Source organism: Heptranchias perlo, chromosome 1 (genome assembly GCF_035084215.1).
Source record: "Heptranchias perlo isolate sHepPer1 chromosome 1, sHepPer1.hap1, whole genome shotgun sequence".
Taxonomy (NCBI): Eukaryota; Metazoa; Chordata; class Chondrichthyes; order Hexanchiformes; family Hexanchidae; genus Heptranchias; species Heptranchias perlo.
The window spans coordinates 188,632,307-188,659,378 of NC_090325.1; the positions used below are offsets into that span (position 1 = coordinate 188,632,307).

At 46.3% G+C, this 27,072-nt stretch overlaps 2 protein-coding genes across 9 annotated transcripts in view; one reads left to right on the top strand and one right to left on the bottom strand.

Annotated features, from left to right (window-relative positions):
* Positions 1–6,125, top strand: part of LOC137329873 (probable E3 ubiquitin-protein ligase HERC3) — an 88,208-nt gene extending 82,083 nt beyond the window's left edge. For all 3 annotated transcript variants that reach the window (XM_067994452.1, XM_067994450.1, XM_067994451.1), the window contains exons 24-25: positions 1,365–1,467; positions 3,982–6,125. In XM_067994452.1, coding sequence (XP_067850553.1) covers positions 1,365–1,467; positions 3,982–4,190 — 312 coding nt within the window. In that variant the 3' untranslated portion in view covers positions 4,191–6,125. The remainder of the gene's footprint in view (positions 1–1,364; positions 1,468–3,981) is intronic.
* Positions 6,126–8,955: 2,830 nt separating this feature from the next.
* fam13a (family with sequence similarity 13 member A) overlaps positions 8,956–27,072 on the bottom strand; it is a 239,323-nt gene continuing 221,206 nt past the window's right edge. For 5 of the 6 annotated variants that reach the window (XM_067994462.1, XM_067994461.1, XM_067994460.1 and 2 more), the window contains 4 exons: positions 24,343–24,426; positions 19,610–19,806; positions 16,000–16,101; positions 8,956–14,611 (listed from right to left, as the gene is read on the bottom strand). In XM_067994462.1, the coding sequence (XP_067850563.1) occupies positions 14,488–14,611; positions 16,000–16,101; positions 19,610–19,806; positions 24,343–24,426 (507 nt within the window). In that variant the 3' untranslated portion in view covers positions 8,956–14,487. The remainder of the gene's footprint in view (positions 14,612–15,999; positions 16,102–19,609; positions 19,807–24,342; positions 24,427–27,072) is intronic. The other variant, XM_067994463.1, reaches the window with a different exon arrangement.

Genomic DNA, 27,072 nt, shown 5'->3' on the forward strand with positions numbered 1-27,072 from the left:
ATTTTGTTCTAGCAAGCATAAAGATCCCATCCATTGAAATGGCGTCTCGCACCTCTGAAATCCAGTCAGGAGTCAAGGCCAATTTGCATTTATATAGCGCCTTTAACGTAGTAAAATGATCCCAAGGCGTTTCAAAGGAGCATAATCAGACAGAAATTGACACTGAATTGAGGAAGGAGACTTTAGGACAAGTGAACAAGAGCTTAGTCAAAGAGGTAGATTTTAAGGAGGGTCTTAAAGGAGGAGAGAGAGGCGGAGAGGTTTAGGAACGGAATTCCAGAGCTTAGGGCCTAGACAGCGGAAGACACGGTCACCATAGATAGGGTGAAGGAAGTGGGGGATGGAAAAGAGGTCAGAGTTGGAGGAATGTAGAGTTCTCTTGGGGTTGTAGAGCTGGCAGAGGCTACGGAGATAGGGAGGGGCAAGGCCATGGAGGGTTTTGAACACGAGGATGAGAATTTTTAGATAGAGGCGTTCGGGTCCAGAAGCAAATGTAGGTCAGCGAGCACAGGGGTGATGGACGAATGGGACTTGGTGTGAGTTAGGATCTTATATTAGAATGTGAAGAGCTGCAGTAGCCCTTTTACGTTACTTGATCTGTACCAACATTTTGAGGTGAGTCACTCTGTTCGCCCAGTGAAGATGGTATCTACATTATAAAACAGACCACAGTGGCCTTCATGCTCAGCTAATTCCTCCCGCCCCCCCCACCTGTGCCAAACATCATCCGTAGTCTAGGCTGGAGGCTGGAGATCGGAGGGTAGATTTTATCAATGAAAGTCTCCACACCAGGAATGTAAAATTTACCCTCTGGTCTCAGGCCTCCGGTGGTGTTGTTGGTCAGCCAGCCAATAGGAGGGGTGCATGAGAGCTGTCTGGGGTGACTTCTTCTGGTACATTTTTAGTGTTTCGAGGTCCAGAAATTCCCATATGAGGAATTGTGGGGATGAATCTGAATCAGATCACTTTGTGATGCCCCAAGCAATCTCGCTACCCATTTTAAAATACAACGTACTCTTAAAGTTGTCTTTGCGAAGATACCTGTCTATTTAACTGCAACAATTAGTCGCAAACTGTGCTCTAGTCCAGTTCCTCCTGGAATGTGATTGTATCGCCTTACCATCAGGAAAACTTAACCAATTTAAAGTTCAAAATGCTGTATTTTTGTTTTCCTGGTCAGATGTGTGTGAATGTGTATATATGTGTGTGGGTGTGTATGTTTTTGTGAGTATGTGCGCGTGTGTGTATCTGTGTGTGTGTGTGCATGTGTGTGTATCTGTGTGTGTGTGTGCATGTGCGCCGATCCACGAACTATGCAGGTTTCTCATGCAAAGTGTTTTTTTTATTGAATTGTGTTTTACCAGAGTGCGATATACAAAGGTGATTACCACCCGGCACATCCTACTATAAAAATATTTTGGGAAGTATTCCACGAGTTTCCATTGGAAAAAAAGAAGTTGTTTCTGTGTAAGTGTGGTTCTTCGGGTGTAAATGTGACCTTGCTGGGTGCTAAACATCTCACAAGAAAATGTACATTTAGATGGTTGAGAGATTAAGACACTGGGGGCTGGTTTTGCTTCCCACCCTGACCTGATACTCCTGGAAAAGCCTGCTCCCCAGCTGCAGGCCTCTGAGGCTTGGTCACTGGCCTTGGGGTCTCCTAGCTGCCGATAGAGCACAGCACAGAGAAGGCCTGAAGACTCTCTGGGTCACAGGGTAAGAAAGTTGCTCTCTGGCTTGCTGCTGGGTCCTGCTCTGGACTGAAGGGCATGAGGGGGATCCGAGTAGCTCACCACCAACTTCTTGGGGCACTCTAGGGATACTGCAGCAGGAATTAGAGGCAGGAGGCCTCGATCGCCCCCCCCCCCCACTTCCCACCTCATTTTCATTTGCGCTCACTGTAGTCGCAAGCCCAGCTCCATTCTGCCCCAACCCCACCCCCCCCCCACCTCCGAAAAGCCCTGGAGATCCTGGGGCAACATAAAGGGGATGGAGATTCAGTCGAATGAGTCACTCTACCTTTCTCCTGACCTTTGCACTTGAGCGGGATGAGCGTTCCCTGGGGGAAATGGTCAGGAAAATCAGGTCAGGGAATTCTACCATTGGAAAAATGAGGAAGAGTTAGTGGGAGCCAGAGGCTTGCTTGAAGAAGGGTTGGTTGGTGAGCTCTCTCTGCCTGTCCTGACCATTGCTGTTTACAAAAATGTTGCACACCCGCACCTCAATTACTGAATCCCGTTCACCCTGGTGGCAGATTCCCTGCCGGTGTAGCTGCCATGAGGGGAAATAAGTTTTTGCCCAGCAAATCTTCATTGAATAGAATCATAGAAAGTTACGGCACAGAAGGAGGCCAACTCGGCCCATCGTGTCCATGCTGGCCGAAAAAGACCTATCCAGCTTAATCCCACTTTTCAGCACTTGGTCCGTAGCCCTGTAGGTCACGGCACTTCAAGTGCTCATCCAAATACTTTTTAAATGAGTTGAGGGTTTCTGCCTCTACCACCCTTTCAGGCAGTGAGTTCCAAACCCTCACCACCCTCTGGGTGAAAAAAATTCTCCTCAGCTCCCCTCTAATCCTTCTACCAATCACTTTAAATCTATGCTCCCTGGTCATTGACTCCACTGCTAAGGGAAATAGGTTCTCCCTATCCACTCTATCTAGGCCCCTCATAATTTTATATACCTTATTTAAATCTCCCCTCAGCCTCCTTTGTTCCAAAGAAAACAACCCCAGCCTATCCAATCTTTTCTTATAGCTAAAATTCTCCAGCCCTGGCAACATCCTCGTAAATCTCCTCTGTACCCTCTCGAGTGCTATCACATCTTTCCTGTAATGTGGTGACCAGAACTGTATGCAGTGCTCAAGCTGTGGCCTAACCAATGTTTTATACAGTTCTAGCATAACCTCCCTGCTCTTATATTCTATGCCTCGGCTAATAAAGGAAAGTATTTTGTATGCCTTTTTATCCACCTTATCTACCTGACCTGCTACCTTCAGGGATCTGTGGACATGCACTCCAAGGTCCCTTTGTTCCTCTCCACCTCTCAGTATCCTCTCATTTATTGTGTGCTCCCTGGCCTTGTTTGCCCTCCCCAAATGCATTACCTCACACTTCTCTGGATTGAATTCCATTTTGCCACTTTTCTGCCCACCTGACCAGTCCATTGATATCTTCCTGCAGTCTACAGCTTTCCTCCTCACTATCAACCACGCGGCCAATTTTTATATCATCTGCAAACTTCTTGATCAAGCCCCTCACATTCAAATCCAAATCATTAATATCTACCACAAAAAGCAAGGGGCCCAGTACTGAGCCTTGCGGCACCCCACTGGAAACAGCCTTCCAGTTGCAAAAACACCCGTCGACCATTACCCTTTGCTTCCTGCCACTGAGCCAATTTTGGATCCAACTTGCCACTTTCCCTTGGATCCCATGGGCTTTTACTTTTTTGACCAGTCTGCCATGTGGGACCTTGTTAAAAAGCCTTGCTAAAATCCATGTACACTCATCGACCCTCCTTGTTACCTCCTCAAAAAATTCAATCAAGTTACCCAGACACGACCTTCCCTTAACAAATCCATGCTTATTGCCACAAGGGGAAATTAGGTAATAAAAGTACTGTCCAGAGGAAAATAGGGCCTAACATTACTATTCAAAATAAAAACAGAAAATGCTGGAAACACTCAGCAGGTCAGGCAGCATCTGTGGAGAGAGAAACAGAGTTAACGTTTCAGGTCGATGACCTTTCATCCGATGGAATTTATTTCAGGTTTCCAGCATCCGCAGTATTTTGCTTTTGTTACTGTTCAAAAACCTGCCGCCTTCTTCCTGCAACTTTAAAACCCAAGCTTGCCGTTACCGAGCCACTTGGTTTACCTCTCCTCCTCTCGGACTGTGTTCAATCCTGACGTCAGTCTGCACTTTGACCCTCAGCCCTTCGTCTGGATTTCTGACCGTTATTTCTCCATTCTACCCGTAGTGTTTCTGACCGGTAGTGACCGCATTCCTATTTATGGGATGGCAAGTATCCGGATGACCATTCAGCCCACTGCCGGAGGGGAGCGCTACCTGCCAGTAGCTCATACCTGTTACAACCTGCTGGATCTCCCCAAGTACCAGAACAAAGCGACATTGAGCACCAAACTCACTCAGGCTATAGACCATCACGAAGGCTTCAGCTTAGTATGAAATGAACTCCTTTTTTTTTTCCATTGCAAGGAGATATATCGATTTAATAAGCACTTTATTATTATTATTAGAGATTATTTTACAAAATACAGTCTCGTTCAGAGGCTCATTCCTTCTTGTTTTAAAAGATTATTTTACAATATAGTCTGAGAGAGTATCCTTTGGCTGTAATTCCAAACTATAGGGTACGTTAAACAAGCCTTTGCCGCCGCTGCAGCTACATTTTTAATCATTTAAGTTTAGTTGGAATGATATGAGTTTTAATTTGCATTATGAACAAGAAGTTCAGATCGGACGCCCAGTTTATCTAACCCTGGCAGACACTTTTAGCTTTCAGTAATGTTCCCCGTGACTTTGAAAAATTTCTGAAATGCTTACGACCATTTCTAGAACCTCCGAGAAATTCAATGGCGTCATGCCTGTTTTTTCGAGCGCTAAATGGGCACCTAAGGCTCCAACCTGGCAGGGAGGAAACTCCCGCCCGCCATATTGGCGTAGGCCAAAAAAATAGGCGTCCAGGGCCCGTACCTGAAACAGGCGTTAGGCCCTCTGCGTATGCAATTAAGGGGCTTCATGCCTGTTATGAGGCCCCCCTTCTGCAAGATTGGTGGCGGTCGCATTCAGGAAAACCAAGCTGACATGCGGCCTAACAGGTGGTGGTTAAAGGGACCACTAGAGGCTGCCACCAAGTTTGTTTTTAAAAAAAATACTTCCCTGAGTTTGGAGCCAGGAGGAGCAGGTATGTTCCTCCCGACCGCACATTAAAACCGCAGGCCGCTACTGGCCATCGCTCGCACCCCCCCGGCTCCCTTCCGATCGTGACCTCGACTCCCCCTCCAATGATCGCTGCCACCACCCTCTCCAGCCCCCCACTCTCCCCCCCCACCCTGGATTGCTGCCCCCCCCCCCCTTTCCTCCTCCTCCCCCCACCACTGCAATCACTGCCACTGTCCTCCCACCCTCCCTGCCAGTGTACCTTTCTCGATCCCCTCCCTTTCCTGGTTGCCCCCACCTCGGCCCCCATCCTGAGCATGCCCTCTACTCCTTTTAATGATCTACCCAGCAGCGGCCCGAAATGCGAAGCCTCTTCGCCTGGCCGATGCCCGCAGCTCGCCAGGCCTTGTTTAAGTGAGGCCCGAGGCCCAATATCGGGTGCGCCTTGGGCCTGTCCACTTGGGCGCAGGGACGGTCTTTCTAGGGTCCGCGTTGCTTCATCTGTAAATGTAAAGTGCTGCGAAATCGGGTCTTTGGAGAGACGGGCGGTGGCGGATCGGCAGCCCGTTTGTTTCACGCCGTGCCCGATGGTGCGTCAGAGTGAATGGGAACGAGAATCGGGCGGGATGCAAAACAGGCGGCCCATTCGCCCTGACACCGACAATCAATTTCACCCCCCCAGTGATCGTTAATTTGCTGCAGCAGTTCCTCAGAGGGTTAATGGCCGTTGCTTTTAAAATACAGCCTATAACCAAGTGCTGTGGAATGCTTAACTGTAAAGGAGCCCGAAGAAGCATTTTTTAAAGAAAAACTATATGTAATCACAATATAAATTGCCTGTTAATCTCTGTTCATGGTGTAACAAATGCCAGCTGTCTACGATCTAACAGCTGCGTAAGAGCAAGTGGGGAACTCTTTAATTCTCATTGTAAGAACGAGGTGATGTCTGACACGTCTGCTTACAGTCTTACCAAATGCTTTGTAAAGTATCGTTACATGCTTGCACAAATCCTCTTGCAAATTGAGAAGCCTAGCGGAGCAGGACTTGGGCAGAATTGTGATCCTGGCTTTTTTATTTCATGAGTAGAAAGTTACGATTTCTTTCTCCTTTTTGATTTTACACAAGTGAAATAAACCTCCAGATTAAATCCAGCTGTCTGTGTACTATTTTTTTATGTTGTAGGACTTTTTAAAAAGATAAATAAACAAATAAAGCCAAAACCTTTTGTTGTGTGTTTTTTTTCCATGTTTTACCAGTTGATTTCCCAGGGTGGGTCACACGGAGTCAAAGACCAAGTGTAGGCTTCAGATTAGTGAGTGGGGATAATTGACCCAGGGAGCTCTGAGATAATTCAGTTCCCATTTTTAAAGTCACACTTTTATATGCCCTTACTTTTATATTTCTACGTCTGCATTTAGAATGGAAGCTGCCCCTGTAAGCTGTAATTACAGCCTCCTGCCAGAGGTGGCCCTGTGGCATCTCCAGTGGCCGGAGGGTGTAATTACAGTGCGTCAAGTTTACATTGGCAAACTTGCTGTCAGAGGTGGCTCAGATGTTCTCTTAATTACTCAATTTTTAATTTACTAATCGGAAATGCAATTAGCCACAGCTGGATTCCTAATTAGCCACATGTGGCTAACGTGTTGGACAACACTGTGGTAGAAGTCAGGACAACCCAGGAACCCCATTAGCCCTTTTGAAGGTCTTGTCAGGGCAGGCTGGATATGAAGACAATAATGTAGCTGATGAATGGAAGAGGACATTGTGATCAGATTTCAGTATGACAGAACAGCTGCAGAATAATGCAGATACTGCTGGAAGACCCAGACTGTTCAGGGAAATGGGGAGGTGGTATGTGAATCGCTGATCCATGCGTTCAGTACCTTGTTGAGGTTCAAGTCGATTCCCATGGATTGGAAGGTTGCTCATGTGATCCTATTATGCAAGAAAGAGACGTATTGGACCTTGGAAATGATAAGACTGAGAGTTTGACTTCAGTAGTAGGGAAATGGTTGGAAAGCATCATACCAGATTTAAGAACATAAGAAATAGGAGCCTGCACCACCATTCACCAAGATCATGGCTGATGTTCTATCTCAACCCCATCTTCCTGCACCATCCCCATATCCCTTGATGCCTTTAATATCTAGAAATCTATCGATCTCTGTTTTGAATGTACTCAATGTCTGAGCCTCCACAGCCCTCTGGGGTAGAGCATTCCAAAGATTCACCACCCTCAGTGAAAAAATTTCTCCTCATCTCAGTCCTAAATGGTCTTCCCCTTATTCTGAGACTATGACCCCTGGTTCTAGACTCCCCAGCCAGGGGAAATATCCTCCTTGCATCTACCCTGTCGAGCCCTGTAAAATATTTTGTATGTTTCAATAAGATCACCTTTCATTTTTCTAAACTCTAGAGAATACAGGCCTAGACTAATCAATCTCTCCTCATACGACAATCCCACCATCCCAGGAATCAGTCTGGTGAACCTTCATTGCACTCCCTCTATGGCAAGTATATCCTTTCTTAGGTAAGGAGACCAAAATTGTACACAATACTGCAGGTGCAGTCTCACCAAGGCCCTATATAATTGCAGTAAGACATCTTTACTCCTGTACTCAAATCCTCTTGTAATAAAGGCCAATGTACCATTTGCCTTCCTAATTGCTTGCTGCACCTGCATGTTAGCTTTCAGTGACTCATGTACAAGGACACCCAGGTCCCTTTGAACATCAACATTTCCCAATCTGTCACCATTTAAAAAATACTCTGCATTTCTGTTTTTCCTACCAAAATGGATAACTTCACATTTTTCCACATTATATTCCATCTGCCATTTACTTGCCCACTCAATTAGCCTGTCTATATCCCCTTGAAGCCTCTTTGCATCCTCCTCACAACTCATTCCCACCTAGTTTTGAGTCATCAGCAAACTTGGAAATATTACATTTAGTCCCCTCAGTCAAATCATTGATATAGATTATGAATAGCTGGGGCCCAAGCACAATCCCTGCGGTACCTCACTGGTCAGTCTGCCAACCTGAAAAAGACCTGTTTATGACTACTATTTGTTTTCTGTCTGTTAATCAATTCATGCCAGTATATTACCCCCAATTCCATGTGCTCTAACTTTTTGTTCACCAACCTCCTGTGTGGGACCTTATCGAAAGCCTTCTGAAAATCCAAATACACCACACATCCACTGGCTCCCCCTTTGATTGGGAGAGTTTGGCAGTTATTAAGGACACCCATCATGGTTTCAGGAAATGTAGATCCTGCCTCACTCACCTGATTTGAGTTTCTTGAAGAGCAGGGGAGTTCTCCCCATTGGCCTGGCCAGTAATTTCATTGACTGTAAAGCGCTTTGGGACATCCTGAGGTCGTGAAAGGTGCTATATAAATTCCTTTTCTCTTTGTCGCACACCCCTGAACAAACGGAGCGCACATTGTGGTTGGGTTCTTTCTCCTACAATCCCAATAAAGTTATGCACGAGCTAGTTACTCTGCTACCTCAGCGGGTAGACACTGCCCTGAGCAGGAAGGTCCCACGTTCCAACCTGTGTATGTACTGAGTTAGCTGATCTCAGGCAGGATGTTACAACTGATCTTGGAGGGAGGTGGTGGAGGGGCCCTGGGGCTGGGGCGGGGCAAAGATCGGCCAAGGTTTTCACTCCCGACTGCTATCTGATGACTTCTGCTAGAAAGTGAAATTGTGGACTTTGGATAGGAACAGAATTTGTGGGGGAGGGGGAGTGACACCCCATGCAGTTGAATAGCCCACATCAGGTTTTGAGGGAAGAATGGCCATGTGGGTGAGGCATAAGAAGGCGCCTGGCGAGGAGTTGGGAATGGAAGCTTACACAAGGGCCCAAAAAAAAAAATTGGAATTTCCGTTAAATTAGACCAACAGATCACTTTGCATTCTGAAGTGACACCACAAACGGGAAACATAAGTCACAAATTCTCAACTGGCTTGTGGATCATAAAATATAAGTTTCTTTAACGATGCATTCTTGGTAAATCAGACACAAATAAAATGATGCTAGTACATACAGCAAAAATATTATATTTTCTGTGTTATACAAAATACAATCACATTCATGTACGAAAATGTACACATCCATATTTTTCCATTCTTAGTGTTTACATTCAAAGAAAAATGTAACACCAACACAGTCTGCTATTTTTTTTTGTTTGTTTTCTTCCTGTAAACATTGATCCAATGCCAAGGGCACGGAGCCCAAATTTTACACAACGTGCAAGTAGTGTCAGGACTCCTGTCCTATTGTGAGTCACTGTGCACACACCAGCACGTGCGCGCACACACAAACGCACACACACACACACACACAAACCCGAGTGAACAAGGGGCTTCGGTTGCCAACTGTCGAGCTGGAACCTGGAAGGAGCAACAGAGGCATGCGAAGGCTGGCAACACGATTCATGTAGAGGCACGAGGGGAGGGGGGGGGGGGGTCATGAAACAAGGAAGCTAACAATTACATTCCGCGCAGTTTACAGTTAACGTCAGCTGGTACCGACACATTACATTGACTCAAGTGTAGTATTTTTGGCCCACTTCAGCCTGGGGCTCAATTTGATCATTTTTGTAATAACTCTCAATCATTTTATAACAGTTCTGCAGAGACTGATTCAGCGCTGCATGTTATTAAGTCAACAAAATCACTGTTGCAATGGTCTGTCCAGGTATCAGGAGTGCTGGCAGATGTCCTTTCTAATGGATAACAATTCAATAGTATTCAGTGTCAGAGCGCACGTGTCATATTAACTAGAGTTTCTTGCAGGATCTAGCACTCCCTGGAGCAGCTGAGGAATGTCACGCAGTCGACCTCCCGTGACGATGCACACAGGGAAGTCAAGACCAGTGCAGTCTTCAGGTGAAGCGGGGTTAGAAAGACGGGGAATAATTGGACCAGGGTATGGATGTAATTCAGCCCCATTTCAAAGCCACACGTTCAGTCCTGATTTTTATATATTTCCATTAAAACTGCTATTACTGTAAGTTATAATTGAAACCGCCTATGCTAACATGTCTCACTATAATTACACCCTCGCACCAGTGGTGGTGCTGTGCAGGAAGGGTATAATTAATTAACGTGACAAGTTCACACAGGCAGTTCCCATTATAAATGTGGACATAGGAATTTATAATTGGAAAAGTTCACAGGAGGCGCACTCAGAGGTAAGATTTTCTAATGTATAGGAATGGGGAACTGAAGCCGTTTGCGTTTTTACAAGGTTTATGCACACATAGGAACAGGAGCTGGCCGTTCAGCCCCTCGAGCCTGTTCTGCCATTCTATTAGGTCATGGCGGGATCTGTACCTCAAATCCATTTACCTGCCTTTGCTCCATATCCCTTGATTCCCTTAACCCAACAAAAGTCTTGAAAATTTCAACTGACCCACAGCATCCACAGCCTTTTCTGATCTCTCTGATTTCGGAGAATGTCGTAGATGTTAAAAGAGGCTACGGCAAAAATCTAAAAAAACGTACATAATCATCTCCAATAACTGCAAAAAGTTAGGATGAACCACGCAAGACAACGGGGGCATCAGTGGGTCTGGTCACGGAAAAAGTTTAGAAGCTCCCTCACATCTCCAGACTGCAATTTTTGTTTTCTGTGGTTGCAATTTAAAGCTTAAATTCCTGAAGGGGCACATTTAATTCAGCCAGTCCCTACGTCCTTCAGCACATTCCTGAGTCAGGTACAACTGTAGACACGTCTGCCTGCCCAGCATGCTGGCAGGGAAGTGGGGTCAGGCGCCAATCAATGTCCTTAGCCCCATTCCCAAAATCAACATCTGCAGTTCCGGCGGACGGACAGGAGCCCTGAACTGGTCTTCCTTACGGACTGAGTTAGCAGCGCAAGTCTGGAATGCAATGCCTGAAAGGGCGGTGGAAGCAGGTTCAGTAATAGCTTTCAAAAGGGAATTGGATAAATACTTGGAAGGGAAAAAATTTACAGGGCGACGGGGAAAGAGCGGGGGAGTGGGATAATCGGATAGCTCGTTCAAAGAGCCGGCACAGGCACGATGGACCGAATGGCCTCCCTCTGTGCTGTAACATACTATGATACTACCACTATGATTAGATCGGCTGTCGGCTGCTCTCTCTTCAACGAGGCCCACCCAGGTATACTGCTCTTTACTCCCGAGGCAAATTTGATACAAGACTATACTGAGCGGAGCATTTGTAATCCTTTTTGCAGGACTGAGTTAGAAATACTGCCCATATCTATTAACCGTGGCAATCTTGGCCCAACTGTGTATCACGGGAGTGCTGCTGAGCAGATGGAAAAGAACGGTGCTACGTCTTAAATCAAATCTCGTCAAACGTGAAGTAATTACAGAGATCAGACGTACGTTAGTTCATTGCCATTTATTTCATTGCTACATTTTGGAGAGCTTTAACCCCTAGGATTTCTGGCTTCTTTGATCAAAGGGGATGGTCCATACTGAGGGGGTGTCACAAATTGCCTGTCAAAACTTCCCAGAAATGCAACAGCCAGAAAGGGTTGAATTTATATTTTAACCTCACAATGAATTTGGATTATTCAGAATACATTAAAATACCTGAGTAACAAGTAATAGAAATTTATATCTGGAAGAGAATTCTAATTTGTTGGCGCACTCATCAGGTTTTGAAAAACCCTGCGATTTGCCAATTTAGCTAACATAAATTCAAACCTGTGAGAGATCTGTTTGTTCTCTCTGTTGTAACACCCAATATCAAAGCCCTAAAATGATCCTGTGGAGACACGGGCAAATGAACACTTTAACATATTGTTCTGAAATTCCTCTCTCGCTACTATTTCAGTCACGGTATTAACCCGTCTATCATAAGTGGGTCCGGAAAAACTGCCGGAAAGTGGAATTTCAGATGGATGTGGCATAGATTTTGCACACCGATTTCAGGCCTTAAGATATCCTGCACCAAAATACCAGATCTGGTCATCGGATGTTAAATGAACCCCAGGACTGAATTACTGCTTTCTCAATCCTCTTCTTGGCATCATTTACTGATAATACACCTTTTGAAGTAAACTACTTGTCCTACTGGCTTTTATATAATGTTTGAACTGTCCCTGCTAGCTACACAAAGCTATGGTCTCAGTAGCCGGCAGGAGAGCAGAGAACTTTCCAGAGCGCTGGGAGCGGGTTTCCAGGCTGAAACACGTTAATAGAGACTAGTTCCAGGAAGTCAAGGCCAAGCAGGGTTAGAGGGCAGGGGTTAACTGGACCAGGGCAACCCAATGTAATTCAGTCTGTTATCAGGTCATGCATTCTGTCCTTACTTTTATATTTCCATTAAAATTGCTATGTAAACATTTATAATGGAAACTGTCTTTGTAAACCGGTCATGCTCTACATGCACGTGTGAGGTTATATATAACCAACAACTTGCAATTACATAGTGCCTTTAACATAGGAAAACCTCCCAAGGCATTCACGCATACATAATTGTGGCTCCCAGTCGTTTGAATGGCAACGTATTATAGGCTGGAGTAGAGTCCCACACAATACAGATACATAGGGGTAGACTTTAGCACCAGGGCTTAGCTTCGCACAATGGGATTGCATATTGTGAATTTGGGCAGAGGTCAATGCAGGGAAAAGTTTAGCAGGGCACTCCGACCCCGCTCCTGAATTCCCAGCGTGTGCTCCTGTCGTGTGAAGGAGCACTAATTCGGAAAATCTACCCCATAGTGTTTGGTTTAGTCCACCTTTCCAGAACCACCTTGCTGGACTTTGTACCTCTCAGTACCCCACTGTTCACACCTGACGTTCTCCTCACAGCTCTTGATCAGATCAAGGGGGTACTTAACAACCTTGCGACGCTAGACCAGAGTCACGCTGGGGTTAGCTAACAGGAAAAGGTACCCCGTGTTTTAGACATAAAACCCTCCTGTATATGTTGTAAAACAGAATGACTGGAGATGTGAGATACAATCCCTGCAGACAGTTCGAAACCTCGCCCCACTAGTGAACCTAAAGAAAGTGATTAGCTAATAACTCACCAAATGCAGTGTTTACAGCGCTCTCTGTAAAGGCTTAGTCACTGGTATTCATACAAATTTCAGGAAGTGTAAAAGGTACCAAACACAAGGTTATATCACATGGGAAGGAAGTGAGTCCCTTCCCCTTGGTAATAAAGTATATGCATTGGCCGATGTGCGTTTGTCGCACAACACACCAAAGTGTTTTTTAATCTTACTTCAGGGTCTTTTGACATTAGTGTATGAGTAAAACACTATTACCACGGCACGTTTTACTCTCTCGAAAATTATTGCTCACCTCTAAACCCCAATAGGAAAAGCCTACTACAGGCGGGTTAACACTCTCTTAACAGGGAGGGATTGAAGCAATTTTACACCGTCAATAATTGCTGCAGAGGTCAATCACCGAGAGGGGTTGCCAGCAGCCGATCTTTCCTTAAAGTTACCCGAAATGAGTACTTCCAATTCCCACACCTAATTTTTTATTATCCGGGTAAAGGGGTTTAAGGCCATTGTGTTTTGTAATTAGCCCAGCTGTACCCATGCGCTGTAACTAAAAGATGCCAGTGACCTGTTTCGCTCTCTTCATTCAATCGTTAAATCAAGCTGACATAAAATGAGAATAATTCATGAAGCTCTACAAGACAACGAGTTGACTCTGCTGTGCGGCTCCTCTCCCCCCCCACCCCGACATTCTATTTTGCATTTCTACAAATGTACAAGATCAGTCGGTATCTACACAGCACAGAACACCGATGCTTTTTGTTTTAAAACTGCTGCACACACAAATTGGTGCTTGTCTTGTTATTCATTAAATTGATTTTTTTTTTGGTAACTATTATTAAAACATCCTTCAGGAAAAAAAAAAAAGATCTAATCGCTCCCTTTAATACAGATTTGATAAATGCTGCCAATAATTTCAGTTCATTAATATTTCTCGAGGGTCTTTTAGATCCTGCAGTCACACGGAAGAGGGTGTTATCATTCCAACCCTTTAAAACACTGAGCCTTCTAGGAACCAGGTTCTGGACCTTCAGATCATTCTTTACTTATGACATGCACAGCCCAGTCCTTGTATGGGCTACTTTGCTGACCATACAGCCTCAAAGCGTACGTATACACTGGTGAGATCAGCTGGAGGTCACAATTCAATCTGGGATCTTAATCTAAGGCAACTCTTCGACACAGGCGTGCTTGCAGAGTGCAATCAATTCTGGTTCTTTCTGGACCTCTGTCCACAACCCACCCCCAGAAAAGCTCTGAGATTTCGGATTAGAAAGGGCTGAGATGGGATCAATAAGCCCCTTCAGACTAACCCCTTCTCAAAGCAAAAGGAGGCGTTTGTGCAGGAGATTTTCTTAAGTCCTTGTCTCATGGCACTGCTGGTACTGGACATCATTCTCCGAGAGATGATCGAGTAGGCGAGGCCAGGAAAATCAAGCTGCTTTTCAGCTTTCACTGTGGCACACTGAGAGAGGCTGGTGCGTCCTCTTGTCACTGTTGTGGGACCATCCGCTAAATAAAAGAGGCAATGATAAAGGACATGACTGAATCTTCTCCGTATTCATATGACCTTTGATGGGTCGTGCTTGCTTATGAGCACTTCCAGGAGCCTCAGCTTTGCCTTGACGTGCTTGTATTCGCTGTACTCCTCAGCCATGGGAGCGCGGTCCTCTCTCTGCACGTTTCTACACAAAAATAAAAGAGCCGTTTGAATCACCACAGGAATGGAATTCTCTATTTTAAAATTCTTACATCCCCTCCCCCGATAATGACTCAATGTTGGTTATTCTGACACTATTTTCATTGAAGATAGAAAGAGCTTGCATTTATATAGCACCTCTCCCATCCTCGTTATGCCCATTACAGCCAATGAATTACTTTTTGAAATGTAGTCACTGTTGTTTGAAGGCAAATGCAGCAGCCAACTTGCGCGCAGCAAGATCCCACAAACAGCAACGAGATGTATGACCTGATAACCTGTTTTTAGTGATTTTTGTTGTGGGATAAATGTTGGCCACGACACTTCCCCTGTTCTTCTTCCAATATTGTCGTGGGATCTTTTACATCCAGCTGGGAAAGGCAGACAGGGTTTAACGTCTCCACCGAAAGACGTCACCTCTGACTGTGCAGCACCGAAGTGTTAGCCTGGGTTACGTGCTCAAGTTCCAGAGTGGGGTGTGTACTCATGGACCGTCTGACTCAGTGGTACTACCGCTGGTGCTACCACTGAGCCAAGCTGACACTCCTGATAAACAGCTGTAAGACAGAGAGGATCGAAGAAATGGTTTTTGAACTTCTGGGACCCTGGAAATGTGATCTGTGGTAAACAACCTGGGGTTTAATACTGGAGGTCTGGGTGCAGATGGGTATTGTGGAGGTGAGCTCAACCCTTTTTGGAGGCGGGGAGAAATTTCACAGAACCTTTCCCTCAGGAGCATAGGTGGGTGGGATGGAGCCCATTATAGGTGGGTGGGATGGAGCCCATTATAGGTGGGTGGGATGGAGCCCATTATAGGTGGGTGGGATGGAGCCCATTATAGGTGGGTGGGATGGAGCCCATTATAAATGATCTGAGGGAGGAATGGGCTTGCTGGGTGGATTGGCCCTCTCTCATTCTATAAATTTTCATATCCTTCAAATTAAAAACAGCTATCACCCGAATCATATCACAAGTCCCGAAGAAAAATGCCTCCTAGGAACCGCCCGATTTCCTGATATTCGCTGCACTCATTCTATCCACTAAGATCGGGTGCAGACCCAGGGAAATCGGTCCTTAAATGACCAGGAGAGAAGGTTTCCAGGGGGTTGGGCGCAATGAGGTTATGGGATACCGGACTTAGGAGAGGGTTTGTCTCCCAAAGGGTCGGTGCTGATTTACTTCAGGGGAGCCATAAGGATTGTCTCCTAAAATTCCCACACTTTGGATTGATCCGAGAATGCAGCCACTGTTCTCTTAATTCTTGGACGTGTGAGCCAAGAGAGAGAAAAACAAGTGGTCAATCGGGATTAATTTATTTTAACACTTGATTGATTGCCGTAAAAAGCAACATAAAAGTTCCAATGAAAAAACAACCTTCCATTTTCCTGAAAAAACGTGTCTTCAAAGTCCCTCAGGATCTTGCGAAGCCTTTTCTTGTCAGCTCTTGCTTCTTGTAGTTGTTCCTGAAGTTCTGGCCTAGAAATTTCAGAACAAAATGTTAGCTCTGAAATATTACCTTGTATTGAAACATTAAAAATACCAAGTACATTTTTTTGCCCTTTATAGCAGCTAGAGATATCTATGTTCTTTAATAAAGCCTCCTAATATGTTTTTAAAATTAAAATATTAAATATAAATATTCTTTAAGATATAATTCTTAATTTATCACTAGATTTGTTTATAAATTTGTTAGGGTTAGGGGAGGGGGAGGGAATTTGATTTGAAAAGTCAGACCCAACATTACAGGCCTGAATTTGTTTACGCCCAGGCAATGATGAACTCTAGTTGCAGTTACGGCAGGAGATTGAGAGAATTGCTGCGCAAATGCAGGGCTCTACGCCCCAAAACTGGTTTGATGCAGGGCGATGGTGAAGCCACAGTTGGCGTCAACCCTGCTCTCTGGTGAGCAGATGGTGAGGGCGGGATTAGACGGGACAACGACTTGGGAGCCTGAGAGCAAAGTTCTTGGCTACCAAGAAGCCATTCATTCTGCGGGGCTCAGGTAAAACTCGCTCAATGGAGGTAATCGAGTTTGAACAATGGTCGAGAGAAGATCTCGGAGAGCGCGCCACCAGCGGGAACTCCACCCGGGAATTGGCCGCACGTCTCGGGAACTCATGGCCCTACTAGTTTTCGCCCAATAATTTTAACGGGTGCAAAAAAAATGGTGGGCACCACAGGCGCAATTCCTGACTATGTGCAGCGTAACACTGCGTGTCTTGACCCTTGGCCTGTCTCCGGTTGGGATTCCAACGTAACCGTTTCCCCAGGACAGGTCATTTTTCCGGCCGCAACGAGAATTCCTGCATTTTACCAGGGAATCTCCTGATACCTCCAGCAGGCTTTGAAAATAAAGGAGACTGGTCATCTGTAGAGTGTGTGGGTAGAGGGAGGAGCGAGGAAGGGAAGAAAGGGACAGAGAGATAGGGAAAGAGATAGAAAGGTGTATTCACATCCCACTGAAAGGTTGCAACAACATTACATAGAATTACATAGCATTTACAAAAGTCCATGGGCTCCAAGGGAAATTGGCAAGTTGGATCCAAAATTGGCTCAGTGGCAGGAAGCAAAGGGTAATGGTCGAGGGGTGTTTTTGTGACTGGAAGGCTGTTTCCAGTGGGGTTCTGCAGGGCTCAGTACTGGGTCCCTTGCTTTTTGTGGTATATATTAATGATTTAGACTTAAATGTAGGGGGCACAATTAAGAAGTTTGCAGATGATACAAAAATTGGCTGTGTGGTTGATAGTGAGGAGGAAAGCTGTAATCTGCAGAAATATGTCAATGGACTGGTCAGGTGGGCAGAAAAGTGGCAAATGGAATTCAGTCTGGAGAAGTGTGAGGTAATGCATTTGGGGAGGGCAAACAAGGCAGGGGAATACACAATTAATGGGAGGATACTGGGAAGTACAGAGGAACAAAGGGACCTTGGAGTGCATGTCCACAGATCCCTGAAGGTAGCAGGACTGATAGATAAGGTGGTTAAGAAGGCATACGGGATACTTTCCTTTATTAGCTGTGGCATAGAATATAAGAGCAGGGAGGTTATGCTAGAACTGTATAAAACACTAGTTAGGCCACAGCGAATGCATAGTTCTGGTCACCACATTACAGGAAAGATGTGATTGCACTAGAAATGTACAGAGATTTATGAGGATGTTGCCAGGGCTGGAGAATTTTAGCTATGAGGAGAGATTGGATAGGCTGGGGTTGTTTTCTTTGGAACAGAGGAGGCTAAGGGGTGATTTAATGGAGGTTTATAAAATTATGAGGGGCCGAGATAGAGTGGATAGGAAGGACCTATTTCCCTTAGCAGAGAGGTCAATAACCAGGGGGCATAGATTTAAAATGATTGGTAGAAGATTTAGAGGGGAGTTGAGAAATTTTTTTCACCCAGAGGGTGGTGGGGGTCTGGACCTCACTGCCTGAAAGGGTGGTAGAGGCAGAAACCCTCATTGCATTTAAAGAGTACTTGGATGTGCACTTGAAGTGCTGTGACCTAAAGGGCTACAGACCAAGAGCTGGAAGGTGGGATTAGGCTGGATAGCTCTTTCTCGGCCGGGACAGATATGATGGGCCGAATGGCCTCCTTCTGTGCTGTAAATTTCTATGATTTACAGCACAGAGACAGGCCAATCGGCCCAACAAGTCCATGCTGGTGTTTATGCTCAACATGAGCCTCCTCCGGCCCTACTTCATCGAACTCTATACTTCGATTCCTTTCTCCCTCACGTACTCATGGGGGAGGCCAAAACCAAGGGGCCAGAAATATAAGATAGTCGCCAATAAATCCAAAAGGGAATTCAGGAGAAACTTCTTTATCCAGAGAGTGGAAATCGCTACCACAAGGAGTAGTTGAGGCGAATAGCACAGATGCATTTAAGGGGGAGCTAGATAAACACATGAGGGAGAAAGGAACAGAAAGTTATGTTGATGGGATTAGATGAAGTAGGGTGGGAGGAGGCTCGTGTGGAGCATAAGCACTGGCATGGATCAGTTGGGCCGAATGGCCTGTTTCTGTACTGTACATTCTATGTGATTCTGTCTTACTTGAAACTGGGCTGTTGCAGGGTTAATGAAACAGACCATGCAGGGACTTTTTGAACGACTGCCATAAAGGAAGCGGATAATGAAAACTGGCAGATAATTAAGATTCTCCAAAATTGGATCTGGCAGTTCTGGCACCGTAACACACTAAGTCTAGAAATGAAACACAATACAAGGAACAGAAACTGAACTTAGTCTTATTTGGGCTGGGAGGCTGATTGATATTAGGTGGGAGGTAGTGGGTGTTAGTGGCATGTGTAATATGGGGAATCAAGGCCAGGGATGTGGAGGGGGGTCAGGGGGGGGGAGTTGGGAATGAGAACCTGTAGGTGACTCACTCCAGGCTGCTACTGTACTCCTACTGGCCACAGGACCTCAGGACGGATATACTGGCCTTGGAGGGGGTGCAGCGCAGATTCACCAGGATAACACCGGGGCTAAAAGGGTTAAATTATGAGGACCGGTTGCATAGACTAGACTTGTATTCCCTCAAGTATAGATTAAGGGTTGATATAATTGAAGTGCTTAAGATGATTAAAGGATTTGATAGGGTAGATAGAGAGAAAATATTTCCTCTGGTGGGGGAGTCCAGAACAAGGGGGCATTAACCTTAAAATTAGAGCTAGGCCATTCAAGGGTGATGTCAGGAAGCACTTCTTCACACAAAGGGTAGCGGAAAGATGGAACTCTCTCCCCCAAAAAGCTGCTGAGGCTGGGTCAGCAGGGTAAATGGAGTTAAGATACAGATCAGCCATGATCTAACTGAGTGGCGGAACAGGCTCGAGGGGCTGAAAGGCCTACTCCTGCTCCTACGTTCCACAGCATAGTGACGGAGGAAGGAAGCTCGAGAAAGTCTGCGGTGCAGCTCGAGCTAAAGGAAGGGGAGAAATGGGACGGGGTTACGGGAGTAAGACGAAGGCTGCTCGCCCTCTTGACTCACATGGAGGCCGAGTGCAGGTTTGAGAGCCTCAAGTCAAGGCTGCATTTAGTTGGCGATCTGTCGTCCACTGGAGACACAAACCCATCCGTGTCATCGTCCAGCTGGTCCAGGAAACTGCGGATGGTGAAGCCCGGCTTTACCGTAACCGCAAAGTCAGTTTTGGTGATGCCGTCTTCTTCAGAGCCATCCTCCTCCTCCTGAAGAACAAAACCGCACCGCCAGGGTTAAGAAAACAAAATTCACATTTACACCGGACAATGCGCGTTTTATTTTCTCTGCTAACTTCCTCCAACCGCGCCCCCCCCTCTCCCCGCTGAAGAGCTGAGCTCCTCCTCTGCAGTGCCGTACTATGGGCACCCATTTCACATCCATGACCCTTGACAGTGAGTGCTGGCGGAGCTATTTGGCTGAGGTGGGCATCATGGCTGCACGACTGCGGGCCAAACTGGGCAGCGTCTTCCACAACTGGGACAATAACGGCTTTCGGAACGAAGGATGTTCTTAAAAGGAAATCCTGCGAAGGAGAAAAATACACCCAAATAACTCCCCACCCCACCCCACCCCCAAACAAATCACAGGAATAAAGAAGGAAAGCAACTTTTTAATAGGACGATCAACAGACTTTTCATCGGTTTAAGTTTAAAAAAAAGTTAGAGACGCAGCACCAGAGCGAGACTAAAATTCTACTCTGGCCAGAGAGTCTAACGGACCAAACGCACTGCAGTGCACACTGGCTGAAAGCTGTGTGTGGCACAGTACACACTGCAGCCACGGTACGCCAGTGGTGGATGCTTAAGCTAGCCGATGTTCCTGGGATATGGGAACAGGGTGGGTAATGCAATTAGGACTATTTGCTCGCGTGCAGGGTAAAAGCCAACACGGAATGGTTGGGCCAAAAGGCCCGTTTCCATGTTACTTAGGAACAGGAGTAGGCCATTCAGCCCCTCAGGCCTGTTCCGCCATTCAATTAGACCTTAGGCGATCTGTACCCCTACTCCATTACCCACTTTTGCTCCATATCCCTCGATACCCCTACCCAACAAAAATCTATTGATCTCAGTCGTGAAAATTTCAATTCACCCCCAGCATCCACAGCCTTTCGGGGGGAGCGAGTTCCAGATTTCCACTGCCCTTTGTATGAAGAAGTGGTCACTATGGTAACAAGGCAGCAGAATCCGGAGCACCCGACACTGCCCTCTGCTTGAATGTGTTCCAGGATGAAACTTACGGGATGTGAACTTCGGAATTTGTCCTTTTTATAGCTGTCTCCTGCCCATCGATCAATAAGTAAGTAAAACCACTTCAACATACACCAGCCAATTTTACCATGAATTAGTGAGGTAGTTCATCATTCTGTACAAACTAGTACTTTCTGGTGTCAGCTTTCATGCAGTGTGCACTGTACATTGTCCAAGTTCACTTGACCATCACTCCCTACCCTCCAATAACAAAACTTCTTTCCCACAAGCGATGCCCCGATCACACACAAGACGATCTGATTGCCGACTAGCAGGTGCCTTACACGGCAAAAAAAAAATGACTCACGTCATGGCTCGGTTTTGAAATTCAGATCCGTTCCCCCTCGCGCCCCCACCACCCAAAAAAAAGAGGAGAACACAAACATCTCACGAAGTTGCAAAAAAAATTCTAGTGAAATTTTCTTCACAATGTGGAACGTGGAAAATGAGAGATCTTTGGACGAGAGTGACTGACACACTAACACGCGCCTTACATCATAACAAGCCGATCACACAACAGGCCAAATAAAAGGCACTCACTTTACTCGGCTGCTGTAAAACCTGGTGTGTGAGTCACACCCCGTTTAGAATCATAGGACGATACAGCACGGAAGGAGGCCATTCGGCCCATCATGCCGGTGCTGTTTAATGGCTGCTTGTTCACTGAAAAGACCCTTTGCAAGAGTGTGCAATTTGTACGCCAGGTTTTACAGCAGATGTGATTCCAAACACCAACTCGAAGTCCAAAGCAAACCTCTTGGGAGGCGTGCCGGCAATTCGATAAAATAACAACAGCAAATCCTTCGCTGGTGAAGATCGTGGCCTCTTCGAATTTCAGCACACGTGCAGAGAACAACAGTCGCACTTAGTCACATGCTCCGCAACGCTGCTGGAAACCCGCTACCTCACCTGAAACAGGACTTCACTCAACCCCCCACCCCCCCCCCCCCCTTCCCTCACTGCCGCAAGATCTCTGAGGGACAGGGACCCCAAAGGGGCATCTATGTACGTCTCTCCCGGTTGGCAGACCGAACGCAAGGGGTCACAGCAAGCTGCTTTCCCGCCCTGCAGCAAGATAATTATCGCCTCTCAGAGAGGTTGGCCGTAGCTTGACTGGTGGGGGCGGGTGGGGGGTGGTGGGGGGGGGGGAGGGGAGGGAAGGAGGTATTGTGTACTTGAGAGCACTTCCCTCCCCTCGATGAGTAACGTGGCCCCTCCATTTGATCTGATTTGTCTACGAGCTTGGCATCCGGGATAGTTTATAAAAAAGAATTTCTGCACAGCAAACAAAGCAATTAATATTTTGGAGACAAAAAGTAACACGGGTTAATTTCTAAAGGGGGGTGGGGGGCAAAACCAAAAAGCAAGCAAATTTCACACAGAACCTCATTCAACTCAGTGGCTGGCATTGGTGATCAGAGAGATGCAGCATGAAGCCACAGCAATGGAGCTAGTTTGCATCTTTAATATGAGACGCAGTGAAATGCAGCAGAATGGAAGACGCCTACACACAGAGGAAGGTTGATCTGTGCTATAATGGTTTGTGTTCAGCAATGTAGGATGAGCATCAAAGGAAGAACGAACGAACGAACTTGCATTTATATAGCGCCTTTCACGGCCTCAGGACGTCCCAAAGCGCTTTATAGCCATTTAAGTACTTTTGAACTGTAGTCACTGTTGCAATGTAGGGAAATGCGGCAGCCAATTTGCACAGAGCAAGATCCCACAAACACAAGAGTGCTACCAACTGTGCCACGGCCGACACCCAACAGAGGGCCTCGCTGATTCTCTGCTGATGATTCTTCGGACTCCTTACTTAAATGTGTGGATTTTACTTTAAAGAGAGCAGATGAAGCAACGCACGAGCAGAGGAATTTTTTTAAAAACGCACGGTTCTTCTGTCCGATGTTTATATTTCCCATACATTCCACGGAGCTGCGATTTTGCAGGGACGGGACTTTATCGTACGAAAAATGCGACCAAAGCCACTTCCCTCCCTCAAAAAGGAAAAAAAAAACTCACTGATACCAATTTCCAGCACTGAGTCAAAACGGTTAATCAGCTGATTTAACAATCACATTCGCAACATTCTAACCACACAACAGCCAAGCAGAGAGTGCATTTAGTAAGCCTGTGTTCTGGAGCATGTCCTCATTGACCAAAGAGACGCCATGTAATGGGCTGGTTACAGCCGGAACACTGCTCTGTAATTTCTGCCGCTCGCTCAGTAACTAATTGGAGATCACTTGGTGGTTATGGTAACCGGAGGCTCTGTGATCGACAGTGAAACCGGGTGTAACTGTTAACACGCTCTCATATTCCGAAAGTTTCAAACCACACGCACAAAGACAAGGCTTCGACACTCCGCTCTGGCAAAAAAAAACCAGATGCTGCCTCTATGATTGGTTCACCACAACACATGCACTGTCCCCTACAGGGGCCTGGGCCAGAAATGGAGGGCAGAAAAGTTCGGATTTGACAGATGCCATTTGGGGCCTAAAAGTAAATTTAGCTGCTGAAAAAGAGAGAAAAATAAGCGACTGCCTTGCCAAGTTGGGTTGAGGGAGGTTGGGGGGAGGAATTCAGGAGCTGTGCATTCCAATCTCTTACAGGACAGACCCAGCCCCTTGACGCAGTGAGGCCAGCCCAAGCTTCTCCGCTGGTCGCTCACCATATACGATGCAGCTCAGAACGGGAACCCCCCAAAAAACTAGAACCAGAGCTGAGTTATTTCTTTAAAAAGAGACTTTCTAGAGGAATTAGGGGCAAATGACAATCTTAGTTGAACAAATCCAACTGTACTCCTTTCTCTCTAAAGACTTTAGCGTTTGGTCGTTGTGCCAGTTTCATCAATTTTTTTTTTAGAAAAAGGAATCATTTAAAATCACTTTACTTCAAGAAATGAAAGTCTCCTGGAATACTCTACGGTAGCACAACGATATTCGGGATTCAGAATAAGGCCCAGGTTACCTCACCCTAGCAACAATCTTCTGCTGGTCTTGTAGGGAAATTGTTGTACCTGAACAAGCACTGATATTACTCAAAAAGGACCAAACGTTTCTAACGCCTACGAGCAAGAGAATTTACTTTATATAATAACTGTAGGGCGCTACGTCATCTAAATGCCTCAAAATGTGCAACATTATTCTACATCCATTAAAAACATTAAGTTGTATCCAGGCGTGGAGGTGTGGGGGGAAAAACGACGGGGCTATTGACTGCACCCCCTCCTCCGCCCAAAACAACCCTTAAAGGGGCGTGTCAAATCAGCATCTTTTCACTCCTCCTGTGCTTTGATTAACGTATCATTAAGAAGCCATTGCAAATCAGATCAGGTTAGAGCCTGTTTGTCGCCATTAATGATTCTTAGTATTTACTGGCAGGCAGGACACGTAATCATTCAGTGTGGTAACAATCAAGGAAACCAACAGGATTGGAACTTCTGCAGAAATCAGTGATTAGTCAGTCAGCAGTGGAGGGGAGGGAGGTTTTCACCTTTAAGTCCTCGAAGAAGGAAGCTGTTTCGCCCTCGATTATTGGCTGCAGCAAAGGGCTTCGCCGCTTGCTCGAAGGGGAACCCTGTGGTGGGTGTTAACAGGCAGGTTACATTCGTTCACCCCAACACCAGACCCACCCCCTCCCACTCCCACCGCCCATCGCAACAGTAACCCGCTCATTACCCGCCAGGTCGAAAAGGACTAACTGAACGTGCAAATGAAGGAACAGAAAATGCTGGAAAACACGCAGCGGGTCAGGCAGCATCTGTGGAGAGAGAAACAGGGTTAAACGTTTCAGGTCGATGACCTTTCGTCAGAAATGGAAGATGTTAAAAGATTTAACAGTTTTTAAAGCAAGTACAGAGCCAGGGAAAGGTGGGGGGGGAACAACAAAAGGGGAGGTCTGTGATAGGGTGGAGGGCAGGAGTGATTAAGTGACAAAAGGGATGATGGTGCAAGGCAAAAGGGGGTGGGTAACGGGACAAGTAAAGAAACAAAAGATGGGTCTAGAGGAGATGTAAATAGTTACAGCAGAACCATTACCAGCATCTGCTGTCTGAGAAAATGGGAGCGGTGTTTATGATTTGTTACATCTCCAACTTCTGATGAAAAGGTCATCCACCTGAAAAGTTAACTTTATTTCTCTCTCCACAGATGTTGCCTGACCAGCTGAGTGTTTGCAGCATTTTCTGATAATATTTCAGATTTCCAGCATCCGCAGTATTTTGTTTAACTGAAGGCACCGTCTGTTTCAGGGGATAAGAAAGGGGAGGGGTCGGAACAAATCTTATTGGTGGTGGGGGGGGGGGATTCTCTCTACACTCGCTCTGAATAAACACAAAACAGGAAACGCTGGCAACACTCAGCAGTTCAGGCAGCGTCTGTGGAGAGCAAAAAACAGAGTTAATGTTTCGGGTCGATTCTGCTGAAAGATCATCGACCTGAACTGTTGATGGTAATTTTAACCTAACCTGCCCGTCGGGAAACAGACGAGATCCGGGTTTTTACATCCCGCCCGATTTTACTCTCCATTGAAGTCAATCAAGGAATATCGGGCGGGGTGCAAAGCCGGAGTTGCACCTGATCCCATGGGTTTCCCGGCCAATGAGTTGGGTTAAAATTAAGCCCAACTTTTAACTCAGTTTCTCTCTCCACAGATGCTGCTGTTTTCCAGCACTTTCTGTTTACATTTTAGATTTCCAGCAGGGATTTTGCTTCTTTGACTTCCGGGTTCTGCTACTTATGGCTCCCGTGATGTGGAACTCGCTGATCCTCGATAACAGAGACCATTGCTCCGAGTGTGGCCAGGTTGAAATTTGACTGAGCTGCGGAGAAGCCTCACAAAGAAAGCAGCCCGGTTAATGACTGCCGGAGATCTGAACGGACAAATTTTATTGTTGCAACAGGTTTTAAAACAGGATAACGCCTCCATTAAACAGCGTAATGCCATGTGATCGCGTTAGTGTTTGCCCGTTAAATACCTCCGCACAGACTGGGCTGTAGTTTCTGTAGCCCCATGAAGTGTGGCAAAACAGGCATTGGGTTCTACTTTTTTTTGGTCAATAAATCTGAAGCTTCGTCAAATCCTGCAAGGGAGGTTGCTGTTTACGTCGTGATTGTGAGGACAGCTTTCGTCTTACAATTAAAACCCCACAGGGGAGTGGTGGAATTGCTCTCTCGGGCGAATCAGCGCGATGCCAAAGCACTCAGAAAGGCAAGGTGTGTAGCGGGCATCTCTCAAGACGGCTACAGTCGGCATTTGGCCAACTTTTACGGAGCCCGAGATTGCGTTCTTTGTCAGTGATACAACTTTCGCAAGATTTTCTTCACCCTCATGCTAAAAAGAAAATATCAGAACGCCTTCAAAACACAGCTTAGTACACCTGTAAAGGCATCACTACCTAAAACAGGTAGAGGTCAGTAGGACCCATTAAAAGCTCCCGGACACTAAATAGCTTTTAAGGGCTCCTGTGTAATCGGAACGTTTTGTGCTTATTTTTTAATACCATGCAGGTTTACAGAATAAGTGTGTTTGTACAAACCCAGCTCCCTCACTGAACAAAAGTACTGCTCAGGCAGACAGCTGATGACAGTGGGCTAATATATTTTAATGAATTCTCGTTTTCAGTACGGTGGTAGATGCTAGTGCTGGGAAATGTGACACTTTTCCACTTTTGACGCCTTTAGAGCCAATCTTTTGGCTCCTCACACTCGTGAGTGTGGCACCTTGCTGATCTCTCGGGTCCTCACACTCGTGAGTGTGGCACCTTGCTGATCGCTCGGGTCCTCACACTCGTGAGTGTGGCACCTTGCTGATCGCTCGGGTCCTCACACTCGTGAGTGTGGCACCTTGCTGATCTCTCGGGTCCGCACACTCGTGAGTGTGGCACCTTGCTGATCTCTCGGGTCCGCACACTCGTGAGTGTGGCACCTTGCTGATCTCTCGGGTCCGCACACTCGTGAGTGTGGCACCTTGCTGATCTCTCAGGTCCTCACACTCGTGAGTGTGGCACCTTGCTGATCTCTCGGGTCCGCACACTCGTGAGTGTGGCACCTTGCTGATCTCTCAGGTCCTCACACTCGTGAGTGTGGCACCTTGCTGATCTCTCGGGTCCTCACACTCGTGAGTGTGGCACCTTGCTGATCTCTCGGGTCCGCACACTCGTGAGTGTGGCACCTTGCTGATCTCTCGGGTCCGCACACTCGTGAGTGTGGCACCTTGCTGATC